The sequence below is a fragment of the Protopterus annectens genome, chromosome 9.part0 (assembly GCF_019279795.1).
Source record: "Protopterus annectens isolate FY-2018-M chromosome 9.part0, PAN1.0, whole genome shotgun sequence".
In the NCBI taxonomy this organism is placed as follows: domain Eukaryota; kingdom Metazoa; phylum Chordata; order Ceratodontiformes; family Protopteridae; genus Protopterus; species Protopterus annectens.
The window spans coordinates 664,389,495-664,412,720 of NC_056743.1; the positions used below are offsets into that span (position 1 = coordinate 664,389,495).

At 38.5% G+C, this 23,226-nt stretch overlaps 1 protein-coding gene across 1 annotated transcript in view; it reads right to left on the reverse strand.

Moving 5' to 3' along the window:
- Positions 1-23,226, reverse strand: part of LOC122810896 (natural cytotoxicity triggering receptor 3-like) — a 125,520-nt gene that overhangs the window by 40,228 nt on the left and 62,066 nt on the right. Inside the window, exons 4-5 of the mRNA XM_044082439.1 lie at positions 12,707-12,725; positions 12,544-12,578 (exon numbers count right to left, since the gene is read on the reverse strand). Coding sequence (XP_043938374.1) covers positions 12,544-12,578; positions 12,707-12,725 — 54 coding nt within the window. The remainder of the gene's footprint in view (positions 1-12,543; positions 12,579-12,706; positions 12,726-23,226) is intronic.

A 23,226-nucleotide genomic window follows, 5' to 3' on the forward strand; every position in this document is an offset into this window, starting at 1 on the left:
TCATGACCTAGATAGCAGAGTGATGTTAAAAATTATACTATTTTAATAGCTGAAGTGCAGAAGATATTTATATTTTCCATAGTTAGCTTTCTTATCTGTCTAGAAAAATCTATAAATTGCCAACACCTATCAGCTCAAGTAACAGAAGGTGAACCATTACAGATTAGTATATGCATCAGAAAAAAATACACAACTTAATAAAGAGATGGCACAAAGGTTAGTTATCACTTAACTATTGTTTGCATTCCTTTTCCTACAATCCAAGTGTCATCCTGAAATAATGCTGTCTCTTAGAAGCTTGTGCTACTAAATACAATATTTTTGAATGAAAGAAAGAACAAATTTGCTTAGTTCATCGTGATCATAAATACAAACTTTTCCCAAAGCAATTTTTTTTTTGCTTCCCCTTGTAACAGCTCAGATTAACACTCAGTTGTGTTGTGACAAACTGCTAGTAAAATGATATGTAAATCTGTGAAGTACCATAAAATACATTATTGTAACAACAAAAAAAGGATCTGGTTATAGGAGTTCTCCACACCTGCAATATAAAAGAACCAGCATGCATCAGCAAGGTTCTTAGCATAATGTCCTTTACATATGGAACACGTTATATCATATGAACCAGACATATACCTGATGTTTAATTAGAAATAAAGTCCCACCCTCAACACACATACATTACAGACAACAGCAACCCTGTAACACATGGGGAGAGCACAACAAGCATTTAGAATACTGTCAGCTTAACAACAGTGAGTTCAGTTCCATACACTGACCAAACCTGTTTGAAATAAAAGTGATAGAAAGAGCAAATTTAAGTTACAAGTGAGTAGTCTGAAGTTTTAAAAGGTGGATGATGCTTAATGACAAATGGGTACAATATAAAAAAGGTGGAAGGTACAGTGGATAAAGCATTAGGGCTCACAATCTAGTTTCACAGGCAGCTGGATCAATTATAATCCCCAAGAAAGGAAACAAAATGCATTACATTCAGATAGTGAAAGGGGGCAGGGAGAGTGGCAAGAGAAGAAAAAGAGAAAAAAAAACACTATTAAGAGATATCAGCAGAGAAATTTCAGCATCTGAAATGAAACATGAACAAAATAGAAAATGGAGCATGAAGAGTAAAGAAATTGGTTTGTTGGGCTATGGGTAATCTAACAGAAAGTGTAATGAAAGTCTTCATTAGGAAGATAGAGTGTGTTCACACTACCTACATGTATGGACATTGAGACTAAGAGAGTTCATAGGTTCATAGGTTGGTACTAGGCTATCAGCCCTAGGGCCTATACAAGCCTAGCCATAACAATTCCCTGGCTATTTCTTCCCACGTTATTTACTTTCCTGGACCCCTGTCTAGCAGGGCGACTGACGTGATCCCTGGGGTGAATTTCCTTTCTCCCATCCAATTGTCAAGGTTCTTCTTGAAGAGGTCCAAAGAGGCACTCTGCTTGACATGTATGGGCAATCTATTCCAGAGTCTGGGGAGTCTCTGGGTCAGGAATCTATCCCTCCAGCATGTTTTGTTTATTGTGATGACAAGGCTTAGATCCCTGGAGCATGTAGCTCTGAGGGATTGGGATTTCTTTAAGTGTAGCATGTCCAACAGCTCTGGGTTTGACATGGCCTTGTATGTTAAGCAGAGATCGCCTCTGAGTAGACGATATGTGACAGAGTATAGCTGGAGTTTTTTAAGGCGGTCAGCGTAGGGCATCCGCTTTAGGCCTGTGATTCTTTTAGTGAGGTATTTCTGAGGCCTTTCCAGTTGTTGCAGATGTCTTGAGAGGTACATACCAAATGGGGCGTTGTATTCTATAATGGGTCTAATGAGGGATGAGTACAGTGGGACAATGACCCCCTTCTTTCTGGATGAAAAGCCCTTCGTGATGAGGTGTGCCACATAGAAGGATTTCCTGACTGTTGTGGCGATGTGGTTATCGAAGGTGAGACCACTGTCCACCTGTGTCCCTAAGTCTCTTATCACACTTTCTGTGTTTAGTGTACTGCCATCTATATAGTAATTCATGGATACATGTTTTTTCCCAAAGGGGATAACAATACATTTCTTGGCATTGAGCTTGAGCCCATGGCTCTGGCACCAAGCATCTGTTTCTGTAAGGCCCTTTTGTAGAGTATCCACATAATTTGGGGATTCAATAATGGCTCCCAGTTTGCAGTCATCTGCAAACTTTGTTAGCCAGAGTCCCTTAGTGTTGACCTGTACTTCAGGTTGACAGAATGAGAGGAACAAGTGATAGTGGGTCAAACGTGCCATAATATATGCCAGTCCCATTTGTATTTCATTAGGTTACTGATACCAGAACAAGTGAACAGGATGAGAAATGTGAAGCATTGAGAAGACAACAAGATTTCTTCTCGGACTTGCATAAGAGATGGAGGGAGATGGGAAGGAGGATGCTTGGCCTAGTGAGTAGAAAATTAAAGAAAAGAGGAACTGTGTTGTGCATAGCTTTTCCACCAACACTGCTAGTACTTATGAAAGGCAAGAGATCAGTGTTTGGAGCACACAAGAGTCAGAAATGTTTATTGCAGCAAATGATTGAGATGACCAGAAGCACAGAAATGAGGAGAGGAATAGGGGCCCCAGGTTGCTGTGGGTGGTACTTGTGCTCCCATGATAGGTGGAAGAGGAATAGGGCCCCCAGGTTGCTGTGGGTGGTACTTGTGCTCCCATGATAGGTGGAAGAGGAATAGGGGCCCCAGGTTGCTGTGGGTGGTACTTGTGCTCCCATGATAGCTGCAGCAGTTGTTTCTGGATTACTTTCAGATAACAGAATATGTCTTTACCCATATAGATTTTTTTCCTGAACTTCTGTTCAATTTGGAAGTTGCCTGCCTTATGTATGTTTGGGGGAAAGAGACTTGGCTATGTGTCAGCCTGTTGATAAGGAACACTGGGATCAGAGCTGTGATTTCCAGACATTACTTGTATGGATACACATGCCTGAGACTTTATATCTGTATTATCAAAATGCGGTCCTTACCTTACTCACAGTCTAAAAAATGGTTTGTGAGCCCAACATTCTGGATTACTTTATACTGAAGGCAAAAATCATTAACAATAGAAAAGTTAAGAAAAAAATACATTATTCCAGAACAATGGAGTTAAATGTACACCTGAAGACTTTTTACAATCCTTATCTGTCAACTAAGATATACACAATTTTGATAAAGAAATAGAGATAAAAATATTTAAGCCTTTTACACTTCTTTGAGTAGACTTGGCAGGAAGACTACATTAAATTAAATTCCTTCAAAATGCAGGACTCTGTTAATAAGAAAGCAACACCAGGTTTACATGAAATAATTTACAACTAAGTCATCTTAAAAAAATCTTATAGGCAAACCAAAACCCAGGTACTTTAAAAATGAAAATAATCATGCATATTACTTCATACAAGGGAGGCCTTAGAAGTTTGTTTAAAATCATAGCTCATAACTCCATTTAAGGCAGTCTGTAAATGTGCCAGCAGCCATTCTTTATGAGGGAGGGAAACTCTAGACAGGCAGAAAGATGGAGGGAGTGTTATTAAGTTAAATTTGAATACATTCTGATGATCGGAATAATATTCCTTTTTACCATGTGCAGATCCCTATCAGACAGATTTTGAAAAAGGGATAGATATCCTTTAATCCACTTAAGAAAAAATGGCATAAGCAAAAAAATATGCAGGTGTACTGGGTCATGTAATGCATAGAATATTCATCTGTTTCATTGAAACAGAGCAACTCGGCTCATCTCAGTTCTTTATCACAATGCATTTTGCAAGAGATAAAAATTCTAATTAACAAGAAAAAAGATGGGCAGGACTTATTCCTCTCCCACAAGCTTTACAACTCCCATCTTTCACAGACTTTCAAAACATTCCATATAGATAGAGTACTTTGTCAGAAACAGTGGAGGAGCAAGCCATTATAACTAAGGAAATTATTCTTTTGAGCTGGGACACAGGATCTGCATTGTCTAGGCAGAGTATGGCCTTATTAAGTTTATTGCTACTGGCTGCCAAAAAGCGATTACTAGATAATGGAAAACTAAATCTAAGCCAAGTAAAACTAAAGCATTGAATAATGTAACGAGATAAAAGAAAGAACTAGAGATGGGATCTTTAGAAAGTAGAAGGTGCAAATTACATAGAAATAAATGGATTTCAGGGAGCAGTACATTCAGAATGATAATCAGAAGGAGGCATGAGCAGCCATGTATGTATTTTTGGAGGGAATGATTGTCTACAAACAAAACACGTGGCTATTACATGAAAGATGTCAATTTGGTTTGTTTTCTCTTCTATCAATGTATTAATATCTATATCACAGCTTAAACTAGAAATTAATAAATATGTTAAAAATCAGTTCTTTTGTCAGCTCTGTTATATGGATTCAAGAGTGACTTATGAATTAAGTATTACTCAGATTACTGAAGGACTGTCAACCACCACATATTTATGTACACATCTATGTATCAGGTGAGACTCACTAGGTATAAATGTACCTTTCCAGTTTATTTTACTGTATGGTATACTTGTTTGATAAGTAGTAGGCTTACTGTGTCCTACTGTTAAGTCCATTTACACCATACCACACTCCAATCCCTGCCTTCAATCTCATTTGTCCTATTTTCTCTTGAATTGCTCTCTGAATTCCCTTATCACTCATTCTGGTAACTTGTTCCATGGGTGCAAAACCCATTTTTGAAGAAGTCACCTGGCAGGCAAAGGGAAAAGATAGTTTCTGCAATCTACTCCATCTGCCCCTTCCTTTATTCTGTGCCTCTTCTCATCTTGCTGACATGATCTTGTGAACATATATCATATACCTCTGTCTCAATTGGTTTCTAGTGAGAAGAGCACTATCATCTCTCGTCTGTGATCATATCCTTCCTCTCTATCCCATACACCCTTCAGGCAGTGTTCCTCTGTACTCCTTCCAGCAGCCGGAGGCCTTTCTACTTGTACCACTTCCAGAATCACACAACACAAACTGTGTAGCTTCCAGAACTACACACACAGTATATATTGTGAACCTTCTAGAACTAAACACAGTACGTATTGTGTGGCTTGTCCAATTACTCTTTTAGTTCCATGAAGAGAAAATGCCACAACCAGGGATAATCCTGCTGCTTCTGGAAACTACTCACTTGAAGATATTAATGTGCAAACCACTTGCTATGGTCACTGACTGCTCACTCTGCTTTTGGTGCTCTAGTCTGGAAATGTAACACCCCCAGATCATTTGTTATTGAACACACTTGTGTTCACCGAGCTGATAACTCACAGTACATTATCTGACACCAAATGCAATAATTTGTATTTGCCTGCAACAAACCTCAATTGCCCCTTTCAACCCATTTAACCACCATTTGCATATATTCATTTGTACTTTCCCCTATTTTCTAATGCTGTAAGAACCTTGGCATTATTAGAATCTCTATTACCACAGACTTGTCTGTAACAACACATTAGGGAGTGATGCATACAGGACTGACCCTGCAGCATTACACCAGTCACTTTCCTTTTCTGAAATTGGAGAATGCTGGGTATAGTACTGACTTAGTTAATTTCCTTTTTTTGACACTGGAGAATGCTGGGTACAGAACTGACCCAGTCACTTTCCTTATTTTGGCACTGCAAAATGCTGGGTACAGAACTGACCCAGTCACTTTCCTTATTCTGACATTGGAGAATGCTGGGTACGGAATTGATCCAATCACTTTCCTTTTTTTGACATTGGAGAATGCTGGGTACAGAACTGACCCAGTCACTTTCCTTATTCTGACATTGGAGAATGCTGGGTACGGAATTGATCCAATCACTTTCCTTATTTTGACATTGGAGAATTCTGGGTACAGAACTGACCCAGTTGCTTTCCTTATTCCAACACTGGAGAATGATGGGTACAGAACTGATCCAGTCACTTTCCTTATTTTGATATTGGAGAATGCTGGGTACAGAACTGACCCAGTCACTTTCCTTATTTTGGCACTGGAAAATCTTGACCCCTCCTTGATGCTTTAATTTCCATGACATTTTGCTGCTATTCTGCTTGTATCTTTGTACTGTGCATCCTTGACCTCCTTACCTAATTTTTCCAGTCTCTTGTAAATCTTATCTTTTCCCTGACTGGTAACTATTCACTTCTACTTAGCCATTCTGGCCTTCTCCTTTTTTTGACTTTTTGCCCCTTTTTCAAATCCTTGTCCATAGCCCTGAGTATACAATCCCAGACTCTCTCCCAGAGCTTGATTACTCCAAATGTTTGCCTTCAGACTCTGACTCATATTTGACTCTCTTTCTCATACCTCTCAACCTCTTAGAGCAAGAAATTTGAACAAAACCTGACAAAGTGGGGAGAACAAAGGTCCAAAAATAGGGACATGTTTTAAATATTGCTTTTCTAAACTTAGAAAATGTATGTTAAAAAAACAATGTTACTCTAGCAGCTTTTTGAGAGACTTGAAGTTTGAAACTCAAATGTATGTCACTAATAAGTGACTTCACTCCTTAGATATTCCCAGAAAACCACAAATGTTAAGAGGAACAGACCAAAAATATCAGCCAAAAATCTGGACATACTGTGAAAACCTGGACAGCCAAGAGGTAGTCTTTCCAGTTCACCATAACCTATTGTCTTAAAATCCCAAGACTTCATCGCTCACATTGTGTTTTATCATTACTCAGTCAATATATCACACTGTGACATGGTCTTGGCAGACATAGTCTCTTTACCTGAACATCCATGATCCCATCTACCACTGCTATAATCAGATGGAGCTATTGCCTCATAGTCCATGATCTGAGCCATTCCATGGTATTTCTCTTATGTAGAGCTTCAAATCTCTCCATCTGGTCTTAGCAAATTCATATTTCCTGTGAACATATCCTGCTTTCTAATACCCATCTTAAGTCTATCATCCTTGTCTCTTGTGTCTAAGTGTCATTTCACTTTAGAGAATAAGTGACTTGTACATCACCTCCCTGACTGGAAAACAAAGGTTATCCAGCAACGTGCTAATGTACAGGTAATGCCCACTGAAAAACAAGTGTGCTGCTTCACAGCAGCATATTAATCTGTATCTGAAGCTTGGACAGTAAAAAACAAATGGTCACCATTTTGTACACTTGCTAAACAGTGCTTTGTGGTAGCTGAGGGAATGAAGAAATACATTCACATGTCCAGTAGTAAAATAAACATCTGACCAATGGATGCCAGTCTCTTGCTAAATAAATAGAATGTGTTGGAGGGATAGGTTTGTATCACAGAGAATACTGTATCTATGGAACTGTTTTCCACTCCACATAAAGCAACATACTTCTCTTATCCCTTTCAAATGCACTTTAGATAAATGGTTGGGTAACCTAGACTCACCATGGTTTAGCACCTCTACCCCTCAGGGATAAGGGAAACATGTAATTGTCCCTCCCTTTACATCCTTCTTCATCTCATCTCTGAATTTTTTGTTTGCAAAATATAAGGGCTAAAACTTGCCATCGTAATGTGAGGCTTGACTTTGTAAGATTGTCACAGAGCAGTAGCCAAGTTAGGACCTATGAATGTGTTAGACTGAGAAGGAGGGGAGAACTGCAATGGCTTGAGCTGTCTGTCATTCTCAGTGTAATCAAGAACCAATAAATAGGACCCAGAGAATAGAAGACCCTGCCTCGATACAGAAGCTTACATCTTGCATAATTGGTGGTACCAGCAAGCTTAGAAAACTCTGTCTAAAATTAAGCCACCATTAATGAGAGGGAAAAAGCACACAAAAAATTAAACTATAAAGGAAATGTAAGCCACTGGCCCAGTAGAATAAGAAGGTAAAGCATTTTTGCAAGTCATCCTTTGCTGCTCTGAAGCAGAATGACAATGCGACTACAGCTCAAAATGTTCATGCAGTAAAATACAGGATTACAATGAGAAAGGCAACTAATACTGAATACAAAGACATTATTTTCTAGGAGGTTTTATACAAGTGGAAACCATCTTGAACCTTCACATAAAAACACAAACCACCCACCCACCTTCGTGGAGGTTCTCAATAAAATTCTACCCAAACAGCAAAGACCCCCAAAGCAGAAGCAAACTCGACCACTACAACACAAATCACGAGACACATAACTCTCCTAAACAGCATGCCACTCAACCAAAGCCCCTAAGGCAAAACAGCATGCCCAACACACTAGTCATACGTGACTTGATAGTGAGGCACACTGATGTCCCACTCACTGGGTTGAAAAAGGAGAAAGTAACAGTCAGCTGCCTGTCAGGTGCCAGGATCTGCCACATAATGCACTCACTCAGGTCCCTCAACAACAGGTACAGATATGATTCTGTCATTGTACATGTGGGTGTGAATGACCTGAGACATACCTCCCTGGACTGCATGAAAAGAGACAAGGAGGAGCTCTTGGATTATGTAGCTCAGGCAGATATGACCCTAGCCCTAAGCAGCATCCTACTATCACCCAGAATTATATTACAGTACAAGCAGAAAATTATTGATTTCAACAACTGGCTAAGTTTCTGGTGTCATTCTAAGGGGATCCAGTATCTGTCTGCCTGGGATGACATTATTGACAGACCTCGATACTTTGCCAGAGATGGCCTGCATCTGTCACACTTGGACTTCTTTATACTGGCCAAGGCTCTTGCCACCCCTATACTGCCTTTTTTAGGTGGTGTTCCAAAGACCAAATTACCACCATAACAGCTACAAACAAAGGCAATCTGAGGGTCATGCTACTCAGTGCTAGAAGTCTAAATCTCAAATTGCACTTATTCAAAGCACTCCTCAAAATGGAGACCATCGACATTTGTGCTGTATCAGAAACCAGGTTCAAAGTAGCAGAAAGCACCCCTGCACTACCAGGCTATAACTCATTCCACACCATTCAGCCCCAGAACTTGGACTGAAGCTCCAAAGGTGGTAGTGTTTCCATATTCATAAAGAATGCACATACCTCCAGACTGGTAGTCCTACATAACTCATTAGAGATACTTCTGGTGCAGCTAACATTGGATAAGACAGCGACTCAGGTCATAGCCTGCTATAGATCCTCAACCATGTCCCAAGACTCTCACTCCACTTTCCTAAGCACCCTGGAGAATATTAGAGTCCAACCTAACACTCTCATACTGGGCGACTTCAACTACCCCTCCATCAACTGGGAAAACTACTCATACACCAATACACTTGCCCAATGTTTCCTGGAATCAATTAATTCCAATGCCCTGGACCAGCTCATTCTTACCCCCACTAGAGGTAGCAACATCCTTGACCTGGTCATTACTAACATGGTCGACCTTTGCTCTACACCATTAGTCAACTCCTTCTTGGTTAGATCTGACCACAAACTAATCGCCTTGGAAATCCATATCCCTCCCACCCACCCCCCACCCCCCACAAAGGTAACCACCATGAAAACTTCTCCAAAGCTAACTTTGGGCTCCTAAAAACAGAGGTGGATAACTTCATGGCACCCATGCAAATGGAGAATAGTTGCATGACCACCTAATCATACACCAATTCTCTGTATGAACACGTACACAAATGCATGGATCTTGCCATAACCAATAGAACCAAGACACTCTCCTCCAAAAAACAGAAGCCAATCTGGTGGTCCCCTGCCATAAACAAACTCTACAACAGAAGGAAGAAACTGATGCAGAATAAGGTGAAGTCCCAAGACTGGAAAAACTCCCTTATCAGCCTCAACAAATCCTCTAAAGCTAGTTATGAAAACTGAATTGCAGCAGATAGTAAAGACAACCACAAGGCCTTCTATAGTTATATAAAGAATCTCCACAGCAATACCCAGATTTTCTCTGAGCTACTGCACAATGGTACCTCCTATACCGAGCAAACAGATATTGCCAATATACTGGCCGACAGATTCATTTCCAGCTTTACTCCTCTCATTTCCCCCCAAAGGACCAATGACAATACCAGTAGATTGCCAGGCACCCAGTATTACTGCTGCTTAGGTTAAAACAGCACTATCCCAGACCAAGAATACAGCTCTTATGGGACCTGACAATATCCCTGTCTGTGTTCTACATGAACTACAGAGTGAACTGGCACCACACCTGTGTTCCCTGTTCAATCACAGCATCACCTCAGACTTTGTCCCTGTCAAATGGTGTACTGCTAAAGTCATCACTCTTCACAAAGGAGGAGCGACTACAGACCCCAGGAACTATCGCCCCATTAGCTTGATTAGTCTGATATGCAAAGCTATGGAATGCATCATCATGGACCTAATAAACAAGGATATAGGGACTCTCCAAACTTTGGATCCCACACAGTTTGGTTTTGTGAAGAGAAGGTCATGCCTGCACACCTGTGTTCCCTGTTCAATCACAGCATCACCTCAGACTTTGTCCCTGCCAAATGGTGTACTGCTAAAGTCATCACTCTTCACAAAGGAGGAGCGACTACAGACCCCAGGAACTATCGCCCCATTAGCTTGATTAGTCTGATATGCAAAGCTATGGAATGCATCATCATGGACCTAATAAACAAGGATATAGGGACTCTCCAAACTTTGGATCCCACACAGTTTGGTTTTGTGAAGAGAAGGTCATGCCTGCACAACCTAGTTGACTTCTTTGAGTCAGTTACCAGAGCTGTGGATGAAGGCAAGGTGGTTCATACAGCCTACCTTCATCTGGCCAAGGCCTTTGATACCATTCCCTACTCAGGGATCATAGAAAAACTCACTAAGCTTGGCATCAACCCCTCTATCACTAGGTGGGTTGCAAACTGGCTCACAGATAGAACCCACAGTGTGAAAGTAGCTTACTCCAAGTCAGAGTGCTGACCTATCATGAATAGAATCCCACAGGGTTCGGTCCTGGGTCCTCTCCTGTTTGGTATCTACTTCTCTGAAGTCCAGGCCAACACGAAAGGGCTCTGACTGACAAAGTTTGTAGATAACTGCAAATTGGGAGCTATTATTAACTCCCCAAGTGATGTTGACATCCTGCAGAAAGGCCTCACTGAGTCCAACAACTGGTGTCAGAACCATGGTCTTAAGCTTAATGTCAAAAAATGTGTCGCCACCCCCTTTTGGAAAAACTTGGTTCCCATGAATTACCACATCAATAGTCCACTGAACATAGAAGGTGTTATAAGAGATCTTGGGAACACAGGTTGACAGCAACCTCTCTTTTGACCACCACATTGCTACTGTGGTCAGAAAGCCCTTCTATGAGGCACATCTCATTACTAAGGGTTTTGCATCTAGGAAGAAAGAGGTCATTGTCTCACTCTACTCTTCCCTCATTAGGTCAGTCATCGAGTACAATGCCCCATTTGGCATGTACCTCACTAGACACCTGTAACAACTGGAGAGGCCACAAAAGTACCTCACAAAGAGGATCCTAGGCCTTAAACTCTTGTCCAATATCGACAGACTCAAAAAACTCCAACTATTCTCTGTCTCATATTGCCTACTTAGAGACGATTTCTGCTTGACCTACAAAACCATATCTGACCCAGCCCTGTTAGAAATGCTACATCTAAAGAAATCCCAATCTTTCAGCACCACATGCTCCAGAGACCTTAACCTCATTACCACAATCAAGAAAACATGCTGGAGGGACAGGTTCATAACCCATAGACTGCCCACACTATGGAATAGACTTCCCATACATGTCAAGCAGAGCACCTCACTGGTCCTCTTCAATAAAAATCTTGATGAGTTGATGGGAAATAGAAAATTAACCCCAGAGATCACTCCAATGGTGCTACTTGATAGAGGCACTGGGAACTACTGTTGGGTAGCACAATGCCAGGGTAATCCTATGGGCTAGGCTTGTAAAGGCTCCAGGGCCATTAGCCTAGTACAACACCTATGAAACTGAAACATAATTTTCTAAATAGACTCAAATGATGATGAGAGATACCATCTATGAAGTGCTTAAAGTACAGCATCACAAAAGGCAACCCAATCAGTTAAATTATACTGGAGCCACTTTTGTAGAAAAAAGTGCTTTAGAACTAACAAAAACTGAACAGGGTTAGCTATTAAAACAAACAAAAAGATCAGCAAGAGATAAAGCTGAAGGTGTTGGGGTTATGTCACCAAACCTATCAAACAATTATTATCATTTCAAAATGCAACAAATTTCAAAGAGAGAAAATTAATTTTGTTTGGACAAAGTAATTTGATAACTATTTCCTTAAAGGTACATACTTGGATTAGCATTATTAAAACAGCCAATACAGAGCCAGAAAATTTCAATTTTCATGGTTACTTCCGATTTTACACATTCTTATTTGCAATGTATACTGTGTCTGTAATCGGTAGCTGGTGAACTACAGTTCATTAAGTTGACATCAGATTAATCTCTCTGATTAATTAATTCTGGCCAGAGTATATAGCTATGGGTGTGGTCAGTACAACTGTTGTTATTTTAAAATACATAACGTTCAACGGGACATATTTTCTGAAATTCATCTTCACTTAATCAGAAGATTTAGTATTCAATTAAAAGAAATACAGAAGATAGAACAAGGCTTACCATAAATCTTCACTTCATTATAGACACTGTCATCCCTGCATAAAATGAAACAGAAACAAGCACATATGAAAGTTTATAGCAGAGTATTTGCTTTAAGAATGATGATGAATACAAATTGCAATATAAATCAAAACATGAATGACCTTGAGTCAAAAATACTTACATTTGGTTTGGTGGAATACCTATAAAATAGATAAATAATAAATAGCTTATTTTTAAAACAGGTATCTGACATAACACAGCCAGTTAAAAAATATAACAGAATGCATATTAAAACATTTTGGTTACAGAAATATTGATATTTCTGTAGTCACAGTAATTTAATAATGTCTAGTAAAAGCTGGAAAGTCATATTTCACAATGACATTTTTTTCATTTTTTTTTTTTGTATAACCAAGATCTGCAGTATTAAATAAACCAGAGCCAGTGATATTATAATGTATAAATTCACTAACAAATGCAGAAAAGTGTTATTGTCTCAGGTGCTGAACCCATGACACTGGAGGCACAAAAACTACTTGCCTCTCATCTCTGATAGGTAGCGGCCACATTTAGCTATCCCTATCAATGTCAACATAATGTATTGAAATTCACCAGTAATATTTAGCAGCCCTGTTTCTTTTCTTATTATTACTACTTTTTTACTTCTGATGGAAGGAAAACCATCAGTTTCATAGGCTATGAGAGGAAAGTGAAAGAATTCTGGCTAGAATCTTCAAAGTTACTTAGCCATCAGTGGTGGCTGTGAAAATGCACAGGCCACAGTCTGTTCTTCTAAAAAAAATGTGAAGAAAAATGTTTATATAGACAGTTCACTTACAGATGTGGAATTAAGGGCCAGTGATATGTCTAAATTTGCATAATGAATTGAGCAATTCAAAGTAAAGAGTTGGTAGTGGCCATTTAAGCCTAACTTGGGGAAATAGACCATGAATAAAGAAGGTCATTAGGCTATGTTGTTTTACAACTGGACAGTAGGTGAATAATGAAATTAAAAGAAAAAAAGGAATAATTTTACAGGGGTAAGAACATTAGTTCTGCAAAAAGCAAAATTACTTCTAGATGCCCTATGCCAATGAGGGCCTTTGACCACTAAACAAAAAAAAATGGTTATACAGCTCAAACAAAACAAGGTATTTAGACCACAATTTAAAGATTATGGACAAATTCTCAGTTCAGCAGAAAATAGGATTGCAAAAACTATAACAGGGATGGAAAGTTAAGTCTCATCAACAAATGTTCTGTTCATTTCATAAGGATTGCATCAAAAGTGCTGTATACAAATTGGACTTGAAGGTCCCATATAGTTATTTTTGGTATACTCCACATTTAAATACATTTTCTTAAAGGCTACAATTTTAAGACTGAATTAAAGTTTGCATTAAGCATAACATTAAAATGAAGTGCTAAATATAATATGCACTGTAATCTAAATAATAGTGTTCTGCAGTTCTGCTTAATTCCAGAGGAAAAAAGGCACTCTCTTTATAAGAGCTAACATCCAAACTTAAAAGAAACAACATAAAGCACAGAGAAGAGTCCTAGCAGGCCAAATTTGTTTAGTTGAACTTTAATATTCGCTATTCATCAAAAGATTTCCTCAGAAACATAATTCAACTCAAACAATACTCCACTTTAATTAATACAATTAAAGCACAGTCCAATCAGCTCCAAGATACAAGCAGAATATAATGTGCTTAAAATTACCCCTTTAAACTCCATGTAAAATTAGATTTTATTATAAAATAGTACACTCCTAATATTACATGTTGTAAAAAAAGAAACTTAAACAAAATTCATTAAAATATTAATCTTATAAAATACTTGTTTTATTGTATTTTATTTTATTTTATATTAGGTCTTTTATCCTTTAAAAAACATTTAATATTAACAGTGTCATTTAGACCAGGGGAAATATATAGGGCTAATCGAAAATGCCATTCAGCTTCCCTTCTCTCATCAAAAAACTACCTCCACCAGGGTCACAGATTACTACTTCTGAAATGGAAAAAATTAACCCCTTCCAATTTACACATACCTCTGTGTGTTTGTATAAAAAAATTGTTAACATTTTTAATTTTTATAGCATAACAATGTTCTATAATTCTATTCCTAAGACTCCTGGTTGTCATTCCCACATAAAATGCGGGATATGCTGAACACAACACAATGTATACTACACCCATATTGCCACAGTCACATCTTTCAGGGACTGTTATTGTTTGTTTTGAATGTAAAACACAAACAAAAGGACCCTCGTGGATGAACCTACAAACGTTGCATCCAAAAACCGAAACACGCCCTTTGTTTTTTGTGTAATAATACTGTTCTTGTGTTCAACTTGATTTTCCAAGATATGTTTAATACAACTGTATTTTCTGTGTACAACATTTGGACCTGTATCCAATACTTTTGCCATGTCTCCATTACATAAAATAACTTTCCAGTTATCTTTAACAACATTCATAATAGTTCCATTATCCAAACTCATGTCCACACAAAATCTAGGAATTTCCTCACTCCTTACTTCTTTGTGTTTATTTGTATTTGTAATACTGTTCTTCTTGTTAATAAATCCCTTAACCAAAATAGGTGGAAACACAGTATCTCACTTCAAAATGATTTCTTGTTTAGACTTAAGCAAAATATCAAGAAGACACCCTCTCTCCTGAAATAATGTGGAAATAAATTCCAATTCAGCCAAAAATACATCATCCACTCTCATACGAGAAGCTCTAATAAATTGTCCTCGTAGGATATTATTTTTCATGAAAGTTGGATGATTACTCTTGTAGTAGACATAACTATTATAAAATGTGTTTTTTCTGTATATCTGGCTAGGTAATGGAGGCTCTCAATTATGCTGTCGCAGACACAGGTTGTCGAATGTGTCCTTGTCGAACTGTAAAGAGTGAAAAGGCAAAATACCGAAGTGGCTTTTCAGTGAATTTCCTGGGAAAGAATTTGCTTGGCTGCTTTCGCTACTTTGCCTTTTTAGCACTTTAGTGCGATCTCGGAGTTGGTATATTTAAGTAGGGGAGGTGTGGGGGGCACAGCCCCTCATATTAAGTAATGTTTTACAGTTTTTTGTTTTTGGAACAGCGATTGTTTTCCATTGGAAAATAATCGCTGTTCTGAAGTTTCGATGTTTTTAGCTTTCGCTTAACTGGGGTCGATTATCTGTCATTCGCTATTCTGAGCATGCAATATGATACTATAGACCCAGTAATGGAGACGTGGTGAAAGTATTGGGTACAGGTCCTAATTTTTTACACAGAAAATACAGTTGTATTAAACAAATGGTGGAAAATCAAGTTGAAGACAAGAACAGTAATATTACACAAAAAATGAGGGGCATGTTTCGGTGCTTTGGATGTAACATTTGTAGGTTCATCCAGGAGGGTCCTTTTGTTTGTGTTTTACATTTAGAACAAACAATAGCTGTCCCTGAAAGATGTGACTGTGGCACTATGGGTGTAGTATACATTGCGTTGTGTTCAGCATGTCCCACATTTTATGTGGGAATGACAACCAGGAGTCTTAGGAATAGAATTAGAGAACATTGTTATGCTATAAAAATGAAAAATGTCAACAAAGCATTACATAAACACACAGAGGTATGTGTAAATTGGAAGAAGTTCACTTTTTCCATTTTAGAAGTAGTAACCTGTGACCCTCATGGTGGCAGTTAGAAGAATTTTGTTGAAAGGTGGGGAAACTGAATGGCATTTTCGATTAGCATCATACATTTCCCGTGGTCTAAATGACACTGTTGATATTAAATGTCTTTTAAAGGATAAAAGACCTAATATAAAATAAAATACAATAAAACAAGTATTTTATAAGATATATATTTTAATGAGTTTTATTTAAGTTTCTTTTTTACAGTATGCAATATTAGGGGTATACTTTTAAAATCAAATTTTACATGGAGCTGAAATGGGTTCTTTTAAGCACATTGTATTCTACTTGTATCTTGGAGCTGACTGGACTGTGCTTTAATTGTATTAATTATTTAAAGTGGAATATTGTTTGAATGGAATTATGTTTCTAAGGAAGACTTGTGATGAATAGTGAATATTAAATTCAACTAAACAAATTTTAGCCTGCCTGGACTCTTCTCTGTGCTTTGTGGCGTTTCTTTTTGGTTCTTGTCAAGTTTTACACGTAGCCTGGTTACAGTTGCTGTTTGTTTTGTTAACATCCAAATTTCCCCAATGGCAAGATTTGCTCCTTCTTTTCTAATATTTTATACTTTTATTATTATTATTTTTAGTACCAGAATTTGCAACAAATCTTTGAAGTGGCTTAGTGATTCCAGTGTAAGGAAGATGTAGTTATTAAACAGTAGCAGAGTGGTTCATTGCTCCCAATTGATACTTCCTATATGTCAAAAATGACTTAAACTTTTAAATGTCAGGTGGTGCTAGTAAAGGTCAGAAGTAGTTCAATAAGCCTAGAAGTGTAGCCAGGAGAGATCTCAATCACATAGGGTGGTAATATTGTTCTGCGGGTAACCGTCAGCACTCAGACCATCTGGATATGTTTATATTCACTTGTAAAGCTCAATGGTAGTTGAGTAGAAGTTAATAAAATCACAAACTCCAAGTAACATTGCTAAAAGGGCTTCAGTAAATAAAATGGTTTCAATGTATTGTCTTGCAAGACAAAGGTTATGTCGGTGTTTAAAATGTAGACGTAACAGACAACTGGGACTGAATATTTTCCTGTTTGATTTTTTTTTTTAATTTGTCTTTTGTGAACTAGATGAGTGGATTAGTCCCCAGACTCTTTCAGCTAAGACAAAGGACACCATATATATATACATATATATATATATATATATATATATATATATATATATATATATATATATATATATATATATATATATATATATATATATATATATTTATATGGGTCTATATTAAATCAGCGAATGCTTAAAATAGTGAACGCTGATTTATCTACCCTTTAAAAGCGAAAGCTTGAAAGCTCGAACACACATAGCAATGATTTTTTTCCCAGTGAAAAAATCACTAGGCCATTTTTAGGACTTTGTCATTTCCTCCACTGGTGTGTGATCTTGGAGTTGGTATACTTAAGTAGGGGGGATATGGGGGTACATCCCCCACATTAGGGGTGTTGGGGCTAAGCCCCCCATTTTAGTTAGTGTTTTGACTTTTTTTCTTTGTTTTGTGGAACACCGATTTTTTTCCCTGGGGAAAAAAATCGCTGTTCCATGTGTTCAGGCTTTTAAGCTTTCACTTTTAAAGGGTTGATAAATCAACATTCGCTATTCAAAGTGTTCACTGATTTAATATAAATCCATATATGTGTGTGTGTGTGTGTGTGTGTGTGTGTGTGTGTGTGTGTGTGTGTGTATATATATATATATATATATATTTTAGACATAGAGAATGTATGGATGCATAGCTCTCAGCCTCTTAATGCAAGAAATTTGAACAAAGCCTAAATTAATGGGAGGACAAAGTCCGAAAAACTGGGACAAATTTTAAATACTGTTCTTATAAAATTAGAAAGTTGCTAGAAAAACAGCTTTTTGTTTAGCATGCATTTTCTGAAGGGTGTGAAGTCTTGACTGAAATAGTTATCATTATTAAGTGATTTCAGTCCTCAGTGATTTGCCAGAGAACCACAAATATTATAAGGAATACACCAAAAATATTAGGCAAACATCTGGACAGTTGAAGGTTGTGCATAGATGTAGTATTGCAGTCAATGAAACAGCATATTTTTACAAGGAGGGAGGAAGCTGGAGTATTCAGAAGAAAGCTACACAGTCACAACATATTTATAGCAACATAGGAGTCAGGATTAAACCACAGGCTCTCAAGATGTGAGGCACAGATCTTTCCAATGAGCCATGGTGCTGCCCCATGCTGATTTTAACAACCATAATCACGTGTAATCAGATGGAGCAGCATTTATGATTACCAAAAATGCCATAATCAAGCCAATGTCACAATTAATATTTATGACAGGTAATGATCTAGAAAGGAAGGTTGTAGCAAAACTAATTTTTATGGCATCTCAGTACATAGAAACACACACACACACACACACACACACACACACACGTGTGTGTGTGTATATATATATATATATATATATATATATATATATATATATATACACACACACACACCTATATATATATATATATATATATATATATATATATATATATATATATATATATATATATATATATATATATATATATATATATACACACACACACACACACACACCTATATATAGATAGGTATGGATTACACTTAAGTGCTCAAGTGCCTGAATGTTGTTTTCAGTGTTCAAACTATTGAACTTTATTGCTGTTTACGTGCTTGAGATCACAGTGCAGTGAGGAGTGGGAATGTACTTTTCTCCACTGTAGTGCAGTCTCTGAATTAGCATGTATAATCAACAGGGGGAGATGGGGGTGCAAGTGTGCTTGCCCCCTGTAAAAAAAAAAAATTTATTTTTGCTGAATCTGTGTGATTTGATCTTTGTGATTCAGGTACTTTTAGCAGTATAACAGCTGTTCAAAGTGTTGATAATTTGAATGTCTGACATATACACATACATGCATATAAATAAATATATATATATATATATATATATAGAGAGAGAGAGAGAGAGATAATGCTACTCTCTGTTTATTTTCCTTTAACTGGTTTTACTGTTGATACACTTGTCAATTTATTTAACTGAATTTCATTCTTTAATATGTATTTATATTTGTGGTCTGTTTTACTTTAGTATACTGTACCTTAAATTTATCTTACATCAAACATTGCCTAGTAACAGAAGCATAGCTGGCTCAACCAGTTCCCTGTTACAGCACCATGAACCAGCTTGTTCCTTCTACTGGCACACTAGCCAGGTGGTCAGATGTAGAACAGATTCCCCTCCCTCTTGCTCTGCCATTCAGGTACTGTTCTGTGTTCCGCCCCAACTCTCCTGAAATACGTTTTATAATAATTTCTTATTTTATTCTTTTAAATGTAGTGAACTACAACAGAATGGCATTAAATATACTGATCCCAAGGATATTGCCAATATCCTGGCAGATCGATTTAGTGCCAACTTCACCCCCCTCTCACCCCCTAAAGGGCCCATCTCAATACCAAAAGATTGCCATATTCCGATAATCACAGCCACACAGGTAGAAACAGCACTCTCCAAAGCTAAGAATACAGCATCCATGGGACCAGATGACATCCCAGGCTGTGTACTACATGAACTACAAAATGAACTGGAACCCCACCTAAGTGTCATCTTTAATCATAGCCTCACCTCAGGCTTCATGCCCACTGAGTGGCGCACAGCTACAGTTATCCCGCTTCACAAGGGAGGATCCACCATGGATCCCGGGAACTACCGTCCCATCAGTCTGACAAGCCTGATCTGCAAGGGCATGGAACGCATTATCATGGAACTTTAAACAAAGACATTGGCAACCTCCAGACACTGGACCCCACCCAGTTTGGGTTTGTGAAGGGCCGATCTTGTCTCCTGAATCTGATTGACTTCTTTGAATCGGTCTCCAGAGCTGTGGACGAGGGTAAGAAGGTCCACACAGCCTATCTGGACCTCGCCAATGCCTTTGACACCATCCCCCACTCTGGAATAATAGATAAACTTACTAAGCTGGGCATAAATCCCTATGTCACTCGATGGGTTGCCATCTGGCTTACTGACAGAACTCAGACTGTAAAAGTAGCCGACTCCAAATCCAACTCCAGACAAGTGACAAGTGGAGTACCTCAGGGTTCAGTCCTGGGACCACTCTTGTTTGGCATCTACTTCTCTGAAGTACAGGCCAACATTAAGGGACTCTGGCTAACAAAGTTTGCAGATGACTGCAAACTGGGAGCCATTATTGATTCCCCAAATGATGTGGATATTCTACAAAAGGGCCTTACAGAAACAGATGCCTGGTGCCAGAGCCATGGGCTCAAGCTTAACGCCAAGAAATGTATAGTCATCCCCTTTGGGAAAAAACATGTACCCATGAACTATCACATAGGTGGCAGGACACTAAACATCGAAAGTGTGATGAGAGACTTAGGGACACAAGTGGACAGTGGTCTCACTTTCAATAACCACATTGCCACAACAGTCAGGAAATCCTTCTAAGTGGCACACCTCATCACTAAGGGCTTTTCATCCAGAAAAAAATGAGGTCATTGTCCCACTGTACTCATCCCTCATTAGACCCATTATAGAGTATAATGCCCCATTTGGTATGTACCTCACAAGACATCTGCAACAGCTGGAAAGGCCACAGAAATACCTCACTAAAAGAACCACAGGCCTAAAGCACATGCCATATGCTGACCGTCTAAAAAAACTCCAGCTATACTCTGTGGCATATTGTCTACTTAGAGGCAATCTCTGCTTAACATACAAAGCCATGTCAAACTCTGAGCTGTTGGACATGCTCCACTTAAAGAAATCCCAATCCCTCAGAGCCACACACTCCAGGGATCTAAACCTTATCATCAAATTGAACAAAACATGCTGGAGGGATAGGTTCCTGACCCAGAGACTCCCCATACTCTGGAATAGACTGCCCATACATGTCAAGCAGAGCACCTCATTGGCCCTCTTCAAAAGGAACCTTGATGATTGGATGGGAGAAAGAAATTCACCCCAGGGATCATGTCAGTCACCCTGCTAGACAGGGGCCCAGAGAAGTAAATATTGTGGGAAAAAATTTCCAGGGAATTGTTATGGCTAGGCTTGCATAGGCCTTAGGGCCGATAGCCTAGTACCAACCTATGAACCTATGAAACTGCTTGTTAAAAATATAGCAAACAACACTCCATGCAAGCAGGGAATACATTGCAGTCATTATGGTATGTTTAGTTAAAAAAAACATTTTTTCTTATAAACTGTAGCAAACTGCTTGCTACAAATGTAGCAAACAGTTGCTGTACTGTATAACTTTTTTACAAAGAGTGCTGCAGTGCTCAGGTTTTAGTTTAAAAAAGGGAACTTTAGTCATTTAATTATATAGTTATTTTGTTAGTTTTACTTTTAAACTACAGCAAACTGCTTGCTACAATGCAGCAAGCAGTTGCTACAGTTTAGACTACATGTGGAACACTAAAATACTTGGGTTAGACCACAAATGCAATACTAGTTATTTAAAAGATGGTATTACATTAGAGATCAGAATCAGCAGATTGTGCCCCACCAACACTTTGCACCCAGGGCAGGTTCCCCTCTCACAGTATCCTAACAATGCTCCTGCCTTTTAAATACTATTTACTATGCACATATATATGTAATATGATGCCTAGATCATAGCAGATGACTTTCTGTATTCTGTTGAGGGGAACACTTTTCTTCAAGTTATTCACAATCTCTCTCTCTATCTCTCTTCTTACACTATTAATTTCCTGTCTGTGGGGTTTATTCATTTACTATCATACAGAGGCTATTTTTTTTACCTTTTTAGATGCTGTTTATTGTTCCTAACAGAAGTGTAGCTGGCTCAGCCAGTACCCTGTGCCATAGAAGAGGGAGTCTCTGGGACACAAATCTGTCCTGCCAACATGTCCTATTGATGTCATAGACCAGGCTGAAGTCACGAGTGTGGGTTACTTGAGTGGAGCTTGACTTGCAGATATGCAGCATTCTCATCAAAGTGGAATCTGAGATTGCTTTGTATGACAGACACAGGTCATCTCTGAGGAGTCTGTATGAGACTGAGTAGAGGGACTGGGCTTTTAGACTATCTTTGTAGGGTAGAACCTCTGTGGTCTCTCTAGCTGCTGCATGTGTTGTGTGAGGTACATGCCAAAAGGGGCTTTGTACTTAATAATGGATCTTATAAGGAAAGAGTACAGGGGGTGTTATAACCTCCTTGTCCCTGGATGAGATACCCTTACTAATGAGATGGGCCATGTAGAAAGCTTTCTGTACAATGGAGGCAATATGGTGGTCAAAAGTCAGTTTGCTATCAACCTGGGTGCTTAAGTCCCTCACGACTGACTGTGTACTTAGGACCTTGTTATTAATGTGATCATTTCTGGGGACATCATGCTCCCCAAAGGGAATAATGATGCATTTTTTTGGCATTCCATTTGAGGCCATGTTTCTGGCACCAGTCATTTGTTTGGGTGAGACCCTCTTGGCAGATGTCCACATCACTAGGGGGAATTGATGACAACTACCAGCTTGCAGTCATCTGCAAAGTTGGTCAGTCATAGCCCACTGGTTTTGACCTGTACCTCAGAAAAGTATATCGCAAACAATGGAGGCCCCAAGACTGATCCCTGGGGTACACCACTCATATTACGGTTCTACTGCTTGAGGTGGCTTCCCCTATTTTATCTATGTGAGTTTTATAAGTGAGCCAGTTAGCTACCCATCTGGTAACATATGGATTGATGCCTAGTTGAGAGACTTTATTTATTATGCCCAAGTAGGGAATAGTATCAAAGGCTTTGGCCAGGTCAGGGTAGGTGGCGTGCCCCATCTTTCCCTCGTCCATGACTTTGGTGACTTTCTCAAAGAATAATGATAATTTCATCTTTAAAACTGTAGCAAATTGCTTCTTACAAATGCAACAAACAGTTGCTACAATTTATATACTATCTGTAAGAAGTGATATGGTGCTCAGGTTTTAGTTTAAAAAAAAACTTT